Below are 18,493 nucleotides of genomic sequence, written 5' to 3' on the forward strand. Positions count from 1 at the left end.
TAATCATGACTCAGGAGCTAGATTTTAACTACGGTGATGCCAATATTTAAATGCAAACGTCATATCAACCTCAAATGAGCTAATTTATCTTTGCCACTGAGCAAAACTCTATAAATAGGAGTACGCCATATTGCACTGGCTTCTTACTGACTTATCAAAACTTATATACTAAAAAACTACCCGAGCAAACATCCGTTGCCAAATAAAAGGAATGTCATACTCTTCTTCTTTTCCATCTGCACAGCATGTTCACATATTATGTGTCCCACATACGTAGCTGGAAGTCTATGAATTCCAGTGACTTTTACCCGATCGTTCGTCAACCCTGCGGTAGAGATCATTTCGCATACCATTGCGGATCACAAATAGACAAAGATATCGTTGATTTTCGGTAAAAATAAAACAAACTGACTTGGCACGTTGAATTCAAAATTATCATTTATTCTTAAATCCAAGTGACGATAATTACATTTCCCTTAACATTATTTCACAATGTATTTACATATAACGTTATTGTACTCAATTGGTATACTTTAATTATCAACTGTGATACATGATTTAACTTTGAAAAATATTTTGGTGTTTTTCAGCTCCATATTTTCATATTGTACGTCACATTTTTAAATATAAATTTTGTTTGAATGTCTAATAAAGAAGAAACAAAATTGAACCAGAATATTAGCAGAATACCAAGCGCACTAAAATGAAATTTTTGGCATATTAAAACTCGGTCTACTCTTGTATCATTATGACTTATCGTATCTCAATTGCCTGGCACTATCTTGTATCATTATTGCTAATCTAAGTGCCATTTGCATATCGTTTTAGTCGTATTGATTCGCTAAAATGATATAAGTTTAGAAAATGCTTTGCATTGAAACAGATACAATATTTTACCACCGGTACTTGAAAATTTTAATCATACAAAGATTTATACTGAATACAATTTTAATAACAACGTTTAATTTTAAGGTTCAACGGGGGTGAAAATTTAGATACTAAGTAAATTCCCGTCCTCTATTTAGTACAGCGCAATAGGCAACGAGATATTACCGATAACAGGGATTTTGTCAAAGTGACGCTAAAAGGTTGCTTTGGCAATTATTTCCACAAAAAAAGGAATCATTTTCAATGGTCACTGACGTAGGCAGATAAACAAAAAGAAAATTATTTTCTTCATACTTTTAGTTTCTGGGATAACTAGAAGTACCTTTTAGTTTTAATTTAGCGCTAATTTATATGGAAACATCATATTTAATTACTATAATCTATATCTTTTGATTTCGTTTGGCTTTAAAGTTTGATTGTTTTCACTACTCCAAGGAGCAGCAGACTTAAGTATTCAATATTAATTTGAGCTTGGTACCTCAACGTATTCCTGAGAAAAGGGTCTTGATAGACGAATGGACCGACAAACGGGCAACAAAGTTATCCATATTTAAAAATGCGTCAAATAACTGATGATAACAGGAATAGAATTGTTATCTTGTGTTATTTCTTTTCAAAAATTTGATACCATGACTTTATATACTTTGGCGCTATCATGCGCATACTTTATTGTTAATAAGGTTACTCAACAACGCAATAAGTGCTATTATTGTAAAAATATTTTTAATTAAATAATTAAACTCGTATATTATTACTCGTATATTTTAGTTGACATTTAATTTAATTATTTGTAATTTTAATTAAGTAACAAATAAATAGTAAACTCGTTACATATCGAGCGAGCTAGGAAAATAAATAACATCCTGCTTTTCCGCAGAAAAAATATTCATATATATTGTTTCATTTGCCAAACTGTTTTATTTCCTAACTCTCAATTTTCTCAGAAACTAAAAACTTTTCTCGGTGTATTTTCTTATGGTTATATAGAACACTGTAGATTAGGTTTATTTTATGAAAGTTACGAAAAAAATATGGTTTCGGAGAAATTCGTGAGTTAGGAAATGAAATATTCTGGGAATAATATTTCAACGAAGAGACAGAGAATCAAATAAATATAATGGCACTTTAGACCTTTCGCGTTTTTGGTTCCCGTGTCATTTCCATTTCTCATATTATTCTGTGCAATGGGTCATGCAATTGCCTATCCAACTTAAAACAAAAGGAAAGTACTAAATTAAAAACATATTTCAATTAGTTTTAGCTGGAAAACACCATTAATATACCAGAGAACAATTTTTATACACAGACAGGGATAACAAAAATATACTTTAAGACTAACGTTATCCGTATTCTAGGAATATTTGTGGAAACATTATTTTCAGTGCTATTAAATTAATAAATACGTTCACTAGGAAATGCGGGCGAGACGTCGAAGCTGGTGAGTTGTTTCCATGCTGCATAGCTGCAGGCGTCTCACCTGCAGACAAAATAATATTACATTGAATAATGTATTGAGTAAGGTAAGGCAAATGCGGATCCGAGATGTGGTATTTCATGCCATCTCCACATGCTTGGCAACCAACGGCAAACAGCGAACACCAAACAGCGAACACAAACGTGTGGATAGGTGTTCCCGTGTGTTTGCCTGTTTTTGTTCGTGTTTGCCAGTGATCGGCGTCGGTGTCGGTTTTTGTGCACAAATCAAACGTGTTTGCGATGTATCCAAACGCTTGTCTGTAGTAAACGTGTTTGCGATGTATCCAACCCTTGTACGATTTCTGTGAAGTTTGATCATCCACCAACGTCATGTTTCCTTCTTTTTCGTTTAATTTCATTTTGATTTCTTTTTGAATAAACACAACAAGCTCGTCGTCCGCCATGTTTGCCAATCCGGAATATACTAGCATGTTCGCCAAGCCTGGGGATGCCGTGTTTGTGTTGGGTGATTGTGGTGAGTGTTTGGCAAGTGTTTGGTACCTATTTGTGGCAAACACCAAGCATGTGGAGACGGCATCACTGTTAGGCCTTATGAATAGGTTCAGAGTTATCCATTTTACCATAGCATGCTAAAACTTCGCACGTAGTTCCAAACAACTTCAAAGTTACGAATCAGCTTGAGAGACCATAGGCTGAGTTACTAGGCTATCAAAACTACAAACGAATACCGTTCTCAATTCCTCTACTGGCGTAGAATAGAAACCTAAAGCTTAGTATCCAGCGAATCGAATATCTCCTCAAAAGACGAAGTGCTTGGAAATACGTATTAAAGGATAGACATTCCGTTTCAGTCTGGAATTTATGTACGGATTGAAATGTCAATTGATCAGGGTTCAGGAGATTAAACTCGTAAGTACGATAGAGATTATGTTTACTTTATGTGAGTATGTTTTAAATATAATTAGATATTTTCTTATTTCTTAGTTCTTTTCAACGGGCAATTCAACTCAGCATCTAGTAGGGATGACTCTTCTGTCTGGTGATGACTAATTTCAAATTATACTAACAAAAAAGCCGGGGCTGCAGCTGACCAGGCCCAAGTTCTCAAGCGCCGCAAATACTCTTCTCTTTTAAACGACTATGAGTTTGCGGCGCTCGCAGTGGAGACAATGGGTCCCTGGTCGGCTGACATGAGGGCATTCATGGGGGCCTTGTCGTCCCGGCTGATAGAGACCTCAGGAGACCCCAGAGCTGGCGCTTACCTCTCCCAGCGAATTTCTCTGACTGTACAGAGAGGTACCTAATGCCGCCAGTGTGTTGGGGTTTATGCCGCAGGAGGGCCTCTTAGATGGTGTTTTCTTTTTATAATTAGGTATATTTATGTAGTTTTTATTAATTTTGTTTCCTATCATATTATTGTATCTTGTGTTGTGAATAAATAAAAGTGTTAATTATACAAAAAAAAAACAAATAAGAAGTTTGTTTTGAAATATACAAAATTCCTTTAAATTATTAAACTTATTTTAATTTATTTCTGAGACTGTTTGAAACTTATGAACCTGTCGAACAACAGAACTGATGATTGGAATTGACTTTGAAATTGTACCGACACGTATAATAGTGGATTCTAAAATCACGAAACAAAGACAAAAACACTAATATTTATTTAACTAAGTATAATTTTAAAGAAGATTAAAACGAAAGGTTGAGTTTACGTACAATTCTCTTACATAAAAACAATTAATTTTTCACTGAAATGCTTGAAGTAGTTATTAACAACATTGAAGTGGTTATTAAAGTATAGATGAAGCAGTAATTTTTTTTACCTCATTCAACGTTTTGATTATTCTTTCAGATAAAAAAGAAGCCGCGGGTTATTTGTTAGACAACTTAAATGAGTAAAATTGCTGCATCAAAGCTATCTTAAATGGAGTTTTAAAAGTGAAACAAATTTTACTCATCTTAATAATTAAAGAAAATGTTTGAAAGTAAAGTAATACGAGTAAAAATAAAGATATAAAGATTAAAAATGTAATGGTGAAAGGAATATTCCAACTATTTATCCTCTCCACATTGGGCATCGTTCCAAAAATACTCGAAAGCCTTCAGATTCTCGAAATAGATTCACACGCATAAACACTCCAACAGAAATATCTTGTCCTTTACCTTTCAATATTGTTTAGTTTTATATTACACGACAACAAATCGGTCTACATAAAAATGTTGCTTTAAGTCAAGGAGGTGCCAAGACGTAATAAATAATAAGGAATGATGAATTATTCCAATTTATACGAAAATATCATTTAGATTTCAAGCAACGAAATTAAAATACACGAGATTAAAATAAAAAGAAAACCCTTTCCGAAATAAACTCATTATCCTAAGCCATATTTTTGCGAAATGAAAAATGTGTAATTTAATTTGAATCTTATCAATATTCTAATATTGCACCGCTGGCCGATGAAAAAGCAATTTAGCGCAATGTCTTTGAAAACAAATTAATTTTGCTGCTTTGTGACTTGGTTTTTTGCAAACAACGATTTGCATTTTAGCAGAAAGTAAGTTTACGCTGAAAAGTGATGCTTCTTTTCATGACGCGGGATCTTAACATTTGAATTACAAAGAAAAGACAATGAACAATTATTTTCTTTGTGTTTTTAAAAATAAAGCATTGGATTAAAATTAAAACAAACCTTGTATTGATTACAAAAGGTTAAATAGTCATACGAACATGCTGTAAATCATTTAACACAGAGATTAGAGAAAAAAAAACAAGGGAAACAAACTAAATAAAAAGTTGTTTGTAAATTGAAATAAACGTTTCCATGGCCACTGACTCGGGACGATGTTTGAAACGATCGATGTTTGATCAATTGATCGATTTGAACGGACCGGTGTCCTAAAATCAGCAATACAAAGATTACCCTGGCTCTATAGAGAGCTAATAACCTTTGGGCGAAGAAAGTTCTCGAGTAGAGGGACTCGCCACTTTTATCTATGCTATCTCACATTTCTTGGCAGAAACAAATAGTAAATGCGGTTCAAAATAACTTATAGCATAGCGTAGGCGTGTGTTTGTCGAAAACAAAATACGAAAAGAAAAGGAGGTAACAGTAGCAGAATTACGGATACTCACTTTGCACTACGTGCACTGTGACAGATGTAGCCTTGGCATTTGCAGGTACACAAGTATAGTTCCCTGCATGACGAGGTTCAGCCTTGCCGATTACTAGTTCACTCGTCTGCCGCCCGTTGTGGACACTCACGCCATCTGTAACAAAGCTACACAGTAAATAATTGTATTTAAACGAGTGGTGTGGCACGCCACTGCTAGATTCCCGTCGGCTTGCACAATTTTCGTCAGTCGCCCACACTTCCTATTCTCCCTTTCTGCACTCAATGCTTTGAAGAGTATCTTTTTTGTTGTCTATTTAGCTATCAATCTAAAGTTTTCACACTACATATAAAAATTGTAATATAGAGTTCTTTGAAAATTCAGGCCTATCTTCTAATTATCCTATAGTGAATTTTATTCTAAATTTATTTAGCATCGGTTTATCAACCGTAAAATTTACAAAACGATAATTTGTCTAAACATTTCAATTGTTTAATTAAGGTATGTTCCGTGATTAAAAAAATAGTACGGACTGTCCGAGCAATTTAAGTACAACTTGCTTTTTCATGCATTTAACGAAACTTTCCGCTTAGCCGAGTATCTCTGGCCATTTTGGTGCAGGTGTTCAGCTTCAATTTGCATTAGCAAGCTTTTACTTGCAGCTTGAAAAAGCACATTAAGGCTAAGACTAAAATAAATGCATAGTGGCATTGGCTTAACGAAATCACGAAATGCATTTGATTTAAAGCGTTTTTCGAGGACATAAGTGTTTTGCCTTACGAACTATAAATATAAAATTGTACTACTATTATAAATGCACAAGTGTGTATGTGTGTGTGTGTGTTGTGTGTTCACGATAAAACAGCTGCAACAGGACGGATTTGGAAAAAAGTTCAAAAGTATTCTACTTACGGCTTACTATTCGGCTTTCTAGCCGAATGTTTGGAATATCACATTAAACATGAACATAAGTAATCTCAATAGAAAAATAATAAATTAACAGTAAATAATGTTATTGTGATTGTGACGTATAATATTTAATAATGGGTAATTTAATTTGTTTGAATAATTGATATTGTATTTAATGTCAAAGAATTATTTTGAAATCTACTTCCATAGTTGTAAGATTATTACTTGCCATCTATGGACATGTGTTTGAAATAAATGGATGATTATTATTATAAATAAATACCCTCTTATTTTTGATCTTCTGTAGAACCTGAATTTGCAAAAACTTAAAATAGCAATCAAAAACTCCAATTGATACGATGGGCTGAAGATGAAAAATAATCAATTCATAATAAACCGGGCCGCAGAATTTCCATTTTCCACAGGCTTTTTGTAGTGTTTAATTAAAATATGAAACCGCAACAAGCTCCAATAAATCTGTTAATTGTAATAAAATTCTGGCAAAGAAACAAAAACAATATCGCATAGTCTTACGAAATAGGTACATATTATTTGCGGTTCAATCTCGAAAAAGTAAGGCTTAAAATTGAGAAAACCAGGCTACAGGGTATAAGTTATTGTACAATCCTAAGGATCAGAGATTGTTCCGAGAACTAGGAATGATTTTATGGAAATAAGGTGTTTATGAAATATTGTAAGCGTAAGCTTTATTAAATCTGACGAAGAGTATTAGGTGGCAAATATCAAATCTTGACGGAATTTAAATCACTGTTAGGAGAGCACAAGGTAAAAGATTAAATACTAGCTTTTGCTCGCGGCTTCGCCCGCGTTGAGTTCGGTTATCGCGCGCTGTTCCCTCGGGAACTGTGGATTTTTCAGGGATAAAAAGTAGCCTATGTCACTCTCTAGCATAAACACATAGCATAAACTATCTCTATGCCAAAAATAACATCGATCCGTCGCTCTGTTTTGACTTGAAAGACGGACAAACATACAAACAAAACACACAAACATAATATAATCACACTTTCACATTTATAATATTAATATGGATACATGAAATACATATTCCTATAATTTCTTGATGATAATTGCTTTGATATTTGCCAAGTTAGCGTCTAGTTTTGAAACGAAATTATCATAAGCATGGCAAGTATCACAAAATAAATTAAAAAATCTGCTAGATCACATTTAATTTTTACTTTTTATAATTGATATTTTTACAGGGTTGATAGAAAAATACGTGCTCCATTTGAATAAATGTCTATAGCCAAGGCTAGAGCACCTAAAAGCTAGACTATCGCATTGCGCATAACGAATATCTAAATACATTGTGTAACAGCGTAGCGTTAATGTTCTACTAATACAATTCATCATGTCAAGTTAGTTAGTGTTAGTTACAGTTAGTTTAGCATCCGTCATTCTTACTATGATAGTGTTAGATAGATCATCGTCAAAGCTCTTAACCGTCTCTCAAACTTCCGTATTATCATTTCTGCCGACATTAATCGATACAGTATAATTATCAACCAACGCTACCACGTACGAGGGATATTAATCTGGTATGACACGTAATTGCTCACGAATTGAATTAACGTATATATATCAAATTATTTAATCAGACATATTGTGCGATGCGTATGCTGTGGATTGGGGTGATAAGAGGCAGTTTTATAATTTCCTGGTATTTCGTAAGTCATTTTGTGATCGAAGTGTTTGAAGTGTTTAACTCCTGATGCAAAAAGGGGTGTTAAATTTGACGTTAATGTCTGTCTGTCCATTTGTGGTATTGTAGCTCGCAAACATTGTGTATTATATTACTTTTTTATTGTGTTTTCATGTATTTCTTTTGGTTTATTTGTGTGTAATTGTGTAAATTTTATTGTACTCGTATTTGTGTTTGTATAATTTTTTGATAAGTCGTGAGGTATTTTGAAATTGATGTAATTGAGGTTGACAATTTCAATTTTGTTGCCAGGTTCTTTGTTAAATTATGTTATCCTATTATTTCAAACACACATTAGCTGTACAACTAAACTGAGTACTGAATTCAAAACATAGAAATACCAGGAGCAGTTTTCAGCATTATAGCAATGTGTATCTTTATTGAAGTGCAATAATAAAAAGTAGAAATCAAATGATGCGTGAATGGCACATTTTTAACGAAAAACGCACTCATGGAAATAACTATGTGTGTGTGTGTGTGTGTTTTCTCTTTTATCTGCTTACAACTCCATAGTGGAACCCTATTAACTTAATAGAATTGTGCATTCAGCAGCATATTATCATCCATGTAAATTTAATTGACTTGATCAATTTCAATTAATCATTTAATCAACGTATGTTTACGTGTATTCAGTTTTCCTAAGATGAAAATTGGCCGCATCATTTCAGAACGTACCAATAATTAAATAATTAAAAGTATAACGGTTAATTGCAAAGGATACTTATATGATGAAAAAACAACATTTTCTTCAGTCTACCCATGATATTGAAAGGTTATTAATATTTCGGTCTACATCCCGTAAAAGGTTTTATTCATACATCGGGGTTTTCGGTGCGGGAATGTTTGCCATCAGCCAAAGAGTAGGTATTGACATAAAAACAGAATGTACTGTAGCAGGCCTAAAGAATTAACAAAAAAAAACAACATGAAACATCCATACTAATATTATAAATGCGAAAGTGTGTGTGTTTGTATGCTTGCGTCTTTCACATTGGAACGGAGCGACGAATTGACGTTATTTTTGGCATAGAGATAGTTTATGGGCCAGATAGTGACATAGGCTACTTTTTATCTCGGAAAAATGCACAGTTCCCGAGGGAACAGCACGCATAACCGAATTCCATGCGGGTGAAGCCGCGGGCAAAAGCTAGTAATATTATACAAGGAGTTAATTAAATAACTGAAAACCTCAGACACCCCAAAATATTAAATATGTTTTCATTCATCATCATTCATTTTAAGTCAGTTTCATTTCATTTATTTTTGAATACCATTATTATTTTAAAAGATATTCGTGTTTTTTGCTTAGTAATTCTACTTCATTTCTAACTCTACACTTAGATATAATTAGTGCTTGTCAGTTGCGCTTTGACGTTTTTAGAAGAAAATGACACATTGACAGCAAAACGGCCAGCATTAAATTATCGAAGTAGTATTGCAACCTCGCTAAAATATTTAATTGGCGCATGTTGCAGTCGTAACTTTTAGACTGGGCGCAATAAAAAAGGATTTTAAAACAAAACACAACCTAATTTAAAACATAGTGTAATCGATTCTACTCTTGATTCTGAGAAAACTACTTTCTGGTTTTCAGTTATTATGAAAAAGATCAGTTATTATAATATGAACCTCTTCAGTTAAGTCCCTACTTGCGCCTATTAAAACTATCGACGTGGAAAGATCGTTCTGTTCGTTTAAATGGATATTCAGAGAAAGACGCCGTAGCTTAACTCTTCCAAATATAGAAAAAAAATATTAATAAGTAAGTAAGTTCATTTTTTATTTGCATAATGTAGTTTATTATGAAAATCGCGTCAATTACAATTACTGCAGGTAATTTTTAATTTTATTTTTATTATTATCTCATACGGCTTGGTAGTAAAACAAAAGTACCCCCTACATGAGTTAAAATAAAATAGTATCATAGTTTGTATACAATTCTCAGACAGGTAGTTATTCATTAGGTATAATATGTTTTTTTTTCAGACTAACCTCTCTGTTTATCTCTACTCCTTCTCAAATCATTCTCGCACCGAAAACCCCGATGTATTATTATATCTTACCCTAAACATTGCATGTTGTAAGTTTTCGAAATATTTCTCAAAACTTGCTTTAAGATTTTTGTGCACGTAAACCCACACACAATGGTACTTCTAATGCTTTAATGGCAACAGCCATTAACCGCCCGCTAGCGAATACAGTATTCCTAAATGTTTTCATACTTTTCTTAAATATTGTACCTCAAGACTACGTTAGGTTAAAACTAGTTCTCACATTGTCATAGGGCATAAGACTCATAATATGCGTCTGGATGATAGTAGATTCATTATCATCATCATCATCATCATCATCAGCCGGAAGACGTCCACTGCTGAACAAAGGCCTCCCCCTTAGAACGCCACAATGAATGACAACTCGCCACCTGCATCCACCAGTTTACCGCAACTATCACCATGTCGTCAGTTCACCTGGTGGGAGGCCTGCCAACGCTTCGTCTTCCGTTTCATGGTCGCCACTCGAGGCATTTTGTCCTCCTACGGTTATCTGTTCTTCGAGTGATGTGGCCCGCCCATGCCACTTCAACTTGCATATTCTTCCAGCTATGTCGGTGACTTTAGTTCTGCGACGAATTTCCATATTCCGGATTCTATTGCGCAAAGAAACTTCAAGCATAGCTGATGATTGATGAAAAAAGTAGATTTACTAAGGCCATATTTTACTCCAAATTAAAGTATAGAAAGCGGACTTACCAAAGACATCCTAAAGCCCTACTCACCGCATGCAACATTAAATACCAATGAAATAGGGTATTAAATTTCTATTATATTTTATTTTCATTTGACGTTGTACTTACTTAAATCATAATTGATCATCCGGTTCTCGAAGTACCAGAAGACGTAAGACGGTGGTTCCGTGGAGCGACGCACGACGCACACTAGCCGAAGCATCGAGCCTTCATGGATGATCTTCTCTGATTCACCCATTATTTCTGCGTAAGCCGCTGTGGACAAAAGAAATCTTATAAGCAAACAAATGATTTCATCAAACATCATCACCCCAGCCTATAAACGTCCCACTGCTGGGCACAGGCCTCCTCTCAGAAAGAGAACAAACATAAGATCAAACATAAGTAAGGCTAAATCTTTCGTGAGGCATGATTTGTTATTATCTAAAACTTAACCGTATTCATGCACAGTTACATTACGATGGAACTCTACACCCCAAATCCTCTCATTCTGAGTAGCCTGTACGCAGCAGGAAAGTATATATACTTAAGTATAAGCCGGAAAACATCATCATCATCATCATTGTCATCATCAGCCGTAAGACGCCTACTGCAGAACAAAGGCATCTCCCTTAGAACGCCATAATTAACGACAACTCGCCACTTGCATCCACTGGTCACCAGAAATTCTCACGATGTCGCCAGTCCATCTAGTGGGAGGTCTGCCTACGCTTCAACTTCTGGTTTGTGATCGCCACTCAATGACTTTTCTCCCCCAACGATTTACTGTTCTTAAGGTGATGTGGCAAGCCCATTGCTACTTCAACTTGCATATTCTTCGAGTCATGTCGGTAGCTTTAGTTCTTCGGCGAATTTCCGTATTCCGGATCCTATCGCGCAAAGAAAATCAAAACATAGCTCTCTTCACAGCTCGTTGCGGAAATGAACCGTATGTAGGCCGGAAATGACCATGATTAAAAGAGAGGGTAACTTACCAACTAGGACTAATTTAAAGAAGATGCTTGTAGGCGGATGAGTGGGTACTTGACACTCATAGAAACCCGCGTCTGCAGATGTCGAGAAGCGTATGTGTAGTGCCCAATCCTGAACAAGAAACGTATTGGTTAGTATAGGCCCGCCAAATCTCCCATGCGGACCGCATAAGGCCTTCTTCTATGAGAGCTATTTTAAAATCTTCAATAGAATGTGCTACTGCGATTACTCTATAAATTAAAAGTACTAATATTATAAAAAGTGTATGGGTGTGTGCGTTTGTTTACGTATTTCAAGCATTGAAAAGGTCCGGCTTACAGACCGTTCTATAACCTATCTTTTTGTCAAATGACGCTCTTTCATACCTATTGCTTCCTATTATGAGAATGTCACTCCTCCGAAAAAAAAGTGTCCAAATTCAGATCAGATAAAAGTTAACTATTTATCGTGTCTTTGTAATCTGTAGGCCTAACACATAAAAATAGTACTATCAATTTCCAAGACTTGACAACCGAACAAACGGAATATCGCAAACTGGTTACGCTCCCATACACGATTACTTGTACAATTTTCCTTAACCATATATCAAACTTTACGATACACCGCAAATACTTCGTCCACAATTTGTTTCGTACCCATAGGGTTTCAAACACATATATTTGCGTTCAGTTCATTCCCAAGCGGACCCAAAAACTCTGTATTCATGCGATTGCCTTACTATTAAAATATGAAATAATCTTTGCACATGTTCCGGTTCAATATGGGAAAGTACTATTTGACTTACATTCCTTTTCCTACTTTTTTCACATGCGGTTAAAGTCTTGTTTTGTACGTTACATTTTGAAAAGAACTTCCAATAATGCTTGGGAATTTTTCCATGATTTTTCGCAAGTATATTACGAGTACATTTGGCTCGGCAATGTTGTTACGTGTTACTTGCTTGTGGGAGTACGTAAAGAGATATATTGTTTACTGTTATGATGCTAAAGATGTGAGTAGATATGGAGTAAAATATGGCGCTTGGTTGATGCTAACATTATTTTGTAGAAGAAAATAACCTTCTTGTAAGATTCGTTTTGAAACCATACTAGAAAGACAACATTATTAATATTTTCATATGTGGTTGTGTTTAAGAAGAGGTAATAATTTTTAAAAGTGTTTTCAAAACAAATAGTACAAACCTCGCTTTACATAATTGCTATGGTCATAAATAAATAATTCCTCATAAAACCACAACCAATGTTCCAATTTTAAAAGAGAATTACAAAAGTGGTCGAAGGTAGAAATAATTTACTGTGTCCTGTGTAAATCAATCCTAGGAAGGTATTTCGACCTACAAAAAACCCCATAACTGCCGAAACACATTTCAATTAAAAAAATGTGTGTGTGTGTGTGTGTGTGTGTGTTTTACTCCTAAACGTTAAAACAGCTGGACGGATTTGAATGAAATTTGGCATGTAGATAGCTGGACATCTGACACAATACAAAAGCTATATTGTATTCCAATATTCCTACGGAATTGGGATAAAATCATGAAATCTCAATCACTGGGCTTAAATTCATGAAATTTAGCTCATTTGTTTTTAGTGCAACGTCAAAAAAGGCCGTGATATAACTTTTTACGACACTGCTTACGAGCAATTATGATGGAAGACACTTTTAGCTTTTTAAAAGCGACATTGATATTCCAAAGCTCTTTTAATACACTAATCTCTGATTCAATTAAACCCGGCGCTCCTATCCTCAATACAAAAAAATAAATTCAACCCCGCCTTGCTCCAGAATGTTCTTCGAGCCATTTATTTCGGTGCCCTCACTTATCTTTGTTTCCTCTAGCCCCACATTAATAGGACTTACCTTAACGTGTCGGCCGTGGGCTGAGAAGAATCTGCTATCAGCGCTGTATGTGACAAGACCCACCGATAGCAGCGAGTAATCTTTTTTTCTTATCCATGTCACCTGTAATATTGGGATTCATTTTAAAAAATGTAAATAAGGTAGACGCCCGGGTCCCAGTGTCCCTATAGTCATCATCTTTTTAACTTTTCATCTTTTTCATGTTTTTAAGGGCGTTATAAGTTGGAAATAGCATCAGTGACACACATAAGACAAGTATAACAGCCCAACCAGCAAAATCCCTCTTACAACCATCTCAAGACTATAAATTTTCACTCTAATATTGGTTTATCATCGTATAAGCCTGGATTTGGGCACAAATTATAAGCGTATTTATTTTAACATCGTCCTAATATCAGTCTTATTGAATACTGTTCGCATTTACAATAATCTTTACAAAACTAATTTAAGCTGCCTTAGGCTAATATCGCTTTTACGTAAGTATTTTGTAAGCCTGCATAGGCTTATATTGGTCCAAGGTTAGATCTTGTGAGCCTAAACAAGCTTATTTTGATTTATGTACGACCACACGAAATTTTGAAACATTCCGCGTGCATTATGCTCGGTGAGTGAACTGCAGCGTGGCAGAATAAAATATTGTAGTGACAAACTGAATGCAAGTATAATAATAGTAGTAATATTAATAACGTGTTTGTTATCATTGGTGGTTCTTTATGTTGCTCGGTAAGTATTTACGTTGGAACATATTATTACTGTAAAGTAGACCCTGTTTTACGCTTCAAATTTCATGCGCCCACTCAAATAATCAATTAAAATAGTATTTTCTATCCTCGTATATTTTTTTATTTCTATAATTGTAGTGAAAATGATGCCATTGTTATAGTTGCACTTTTCCAGCGCACTATTAGACTATTGTAAGATCATTTACTCTAATATTAGCATTCTGAATACCAATGGTACGGCCATGTTGAATTAATTAAGGGTTCCTTGCTTTACTACATAAAACATGAACTGTTTAACCTTTACCTGATTTTATCCTAACCTGATCACTTGACTTAACAAAACAAATATACTAAAAGTTTTTACTTTTTATTTAAGTGACAACGTTGGTGATGTAAATGGCTGAATATATGGATTTAGACCATTCCGTATGTTAAAGAATTTAACATGGCCTTGGAAAGAAACTCATTTCTTGTTGAGTGAAACGTGTCACGGATGCGGCCATTACAATAACGTTTTTTCAGTTCCTATCTTAGTAGTGCAGTAAATCCTTTTCAAGCTGATTCATTTCACTAACAAAAGGCCCCGGATAAGCATCTAAATTTGATGGCTTTACATCTCCTGAGTAAATATCTGTAAAAGAAGATAAAAACCATAAAATCAAACAAATATTAGTAAATTGTTCACATAGGGAAATAATATAAAGAAAGTCTCAGATTGCGGGTATTGGGCCGAGCCGAAGGCGAGGGCTATAAACAGCTATCTGAGGCTTTCTTTATAATTTCCCGTGGTGAGCATATGATTTCACATCTTCCCCTGGGTGTAAAATGGCAATTGCCATGTAAATATAATTACAACCCGAAAGGATATTTGTGCGGATTACCTACTCAGGCACAAAAAGTGCTACTTTGCGCACTAGTGTGGAAAAGTATACGCCATTTCTAGAAGAGATATAGCATGCATTTTTCCGTGATATAATAATTTCTTGATGGCCACAGCAATCTCTGGAATTGGGTTTTGCGACTTATACAGGTTGAATTCTAATTAGCGTTGATACGAAAGCGTATGCATATACTGATTAGTAACAAATAACTTTTCCAAAGAAAAAACTTTAGAAAAATGTGTTTTTTGAATTATTTATACTTTAAGTCAATGCCAACTGCAGTGTAAATCACTTTTTAAGGCAAAATCTTTTCATAATCGGTTTCGTCCTCGTCGAAGATTCATTTTCACTGACATGATCTATGTCACAGACTGAATCTCTGTCCTCTATATCGACTTCTTGCATGAAATAAAATCCTGCAAAACCCTCACCAATATCTTTCTCAACACTTAACTTGTCTGGTGTTTTATGTTATGCTTATATTAGGCTGACATTCTTACAAAAGCATTTATCAAAACCATTATAAAATCAAATGAACTAATATCATTCTAAATCTTACTAAACTATTGCTATTGATCTTATAATAGCTTTAAACAAGATCAAAAACTATACGCTTATAATGTTCTTATGTTATGCTGATATTAGTCTGACATTCTTACAAGAGCATTTATCAGGACCATTATAAAATCAAATGAACTAATATCATTCTAATATCTTACTAAACTATTGCTATCGATCTTACAATAGCTTTAAACAATTTAAAAAAAGTATACGCTTATAATGTTCTTATGTTATGCTGATATTAGTCTGACATTCTTACAAGAGCATTTATCAGGACCATTATAAAATCAAATAAACTTAGAGAATGGTGCTATAAGAACAGATATTCTCAAGTACAATGAGTCTTCGTAAATGTTATTGTAGAGTAAGAGGCTTATAATAGTATTATAAAATGAGCTTATATACATATATGAGACTAGGTTATAAGATAGAGAGTTCTTGAGTCTGTACTAGCTTATCTAAGGGTAATATAAGAGCAGTAACATGTTCCAAAACAATTATAAGAGCGCTATAAGCCCACCACTCTCATAAAGTGCGCAATCCAAGACTTTTTTGCTGGTTGGGAGGGCATTAATCTTCTAAATAGGATGTAGTCCTGACTGATAGACTGACTTAAGTCAGCCAGCTGTCCAGCAGTAGTGTAGGGGTTATAGCACGCAGCACGGATTGCTAAGGACCTGGGTTCCATTCCCAGTGCTGGTCTCTTTCTGGTTTTTCTGTGCATCCATGTCTCAGTTTGTATTTTCGATATGACTTAAGTCAGTCTTATAGTCAGTAAATAGCTAACCATTAACATTAAACAATGTCATATTATGTACACTTTACGTCAAATTATATCCATTTGTTAATGGTTAAGTTAACTTTTTCAAGTAGTCCAGTGGGTCATACCAAAAATAAGAGTTTGTCTTCCTGCAGACATAAAATAAAATGACTTGAAGTCTTTTTTTATAAGCTAAAAGATAAAAATAATATGGGATGCCAACTTAAAATTTTGTAATGTCGACAAAAAGATGCTACTATAATAATTACGTGTGTGACCTAAGCCAATTTCAACATACTTTTCTTCGTAAAATAGAAAGAGTTATCAAAGTCCAAGTAATGGGAAATAGTTATGTAAAACATAAAAAAACATTCCATAAACTTTTAACAGAAAATAAAATTATGCTTAACTTGCGGCCATTTGTTTGTCTGCCTTCATTATCAATTTGCATGTATATCTTTTCAACACGAAACTTGTTATCTAAAAATTTAGGCCAAATACATTATTTACTGAACTCCCTCCAAGATTCGCATAGCCTTAGATTCTGAATTGAATTAATAAACCTCTAAAATACTTGAGTGAAGGCCAAATTCACGAGTTTAAGCGAAACGTAATTAAAAGGAAGTTTTGACCTATATCGATAGCTCACAATTATTTCGGCTTAATTGCTGTCCTACTTTGATTTCAGGGGAAGTTGGTTATTTAATTATTCAAGTAGTGTCTATCAATTAAAGTTAATTCACTTTAATGAACTGAACCAATTACATTCCTTCCCCTCGACCGTATGATAGCTACGTTTATGCAAGAAATCATGCAGTTCCTCCACCTTCACACTGTAAGAATACACACAAATCACACAAACCCATCTATAACCACCAGGTGCGCATTTTTTCACATAATATTTTAAGTCCTATTATCGGAAGTCCGAAAATGTTTTTCATACCATTTTAAATCATAACGATCACTCTTCATTTTTTTAACACTAACGATTGAAACTCATAATCATCGGAATTCATAATATCACTAATCATACACCTTGTTCATACTAATATTGGTTTTCATATATTTTCTTATACTAACGATTTAAACTCCTAATGATTGTAATTCATAACGCCAATATTCATAACTTTGTTAATACTAATATTTGTCTTGCGCAGGGGCTTGGAAAATTTTCGATGGTGCGAAATGATGTATTTAAGGAAGGACTCCGTTAGGTACGACGACGAGCGAAGCGAGGAGGAGTGTTATAGAACTGTGAACTTACATATCTTTCAACTAATACTAATATAATATAAATAATTAACGATATAGGTAAATCTTATTTTGAATAGGTAGTTACCGTTATGAAAAACAATATTACGAGTTCAAATGTTTTCTTATTAATGCCATTGTTAATAAGAAAGTTATGATATTCGTCTTTTATGAAGGAAAATTTTCTTATAAACAACATTACGAGTTGAGAAGTGTTCTTAGTAATGAATGGTCATAATGGTATGAGGAAAAAAAATATGAACCCTGTCTGTTATGAGTTCGGATGTTATTAATAAAATTTATGAACAAAAAAAGTATGAGGAAAAAAATATGAAGAGTAAATTATGAACACAAATGGGTAGTAAAATAAAAAATAGGAATAATAATTTTATGAGAGTCAATATGGATCCATCACCACCACCACAATACACTGATGCGTTTAAAAATCAACCAGGAGCTCATCTTTAGAGCAACTTTTTTTAATGATTTATTCAGTCAAGCTTGCGCAATCATATTATGCTAAAATAATTTGAAATTATTTTAAAACAGTTCACGTATTTTATAGTTTTTAGTTGCAAGTAGTTTTAGTACTTAACCAGCCTAAAAACATTACAAATATTTGTATAACTCACCGTATTTTCAGTAATATCGCTAACTTCACAATGCAA

At 34.1% G+C, this 18,493-nt stretch overlaps 1 protein-coding gene across 1 annotated transcript in view; it reads right to left on the minus strand.

Annotated features, from left to right (window-relative positions):
* Positions 1-412: 412 nt before the first annotated feature.
* LOC141440385 (uncharacterized) overlaps positions 413-18,493 on the minus strand; it is a 99,065-nt gene continuing 80,984 nt past the window's right edge. The window contains exons 5-8 of the mRNA XM_074104893.1: positions 11,796-11,904; positions 10,930-11,076; positions 5,462-5,596; positions 413-2,365 (exon numbers count right to left, since the gene is read on the minus strand). Of these exons, the coding sequence (XP_073960994.1) occupies positions 2,229-2,365; positions 5,462-5,596; positions 10,930-11,076; positions 11,796-11,904 (528 nt within the window). The 3' untranslated portion in view covers positions 413-2,228. The remainder of the gene's footprint in view (positions 2,366-5,461; positions 5,597-10,929; positions 11,077-11,795; positions 11,905-18,493) is intronic.

This window comes from Choristoneura fumiferana, chromosome 22 (assembly GCF_025370935.1).
Source record: "Choristoneura fumiferana chromosome 22, NRCan_CFum_1, whole genome shotgun sequence".
In the NCBI taxonomy this organism is placed as follows: domain Eukaryota; kingdom Metazoa; phylum Arthropoda; class Insecta; order Lepidoptera; family Tortricidae; genus Choristoneura; species Choristoneura fumiferana.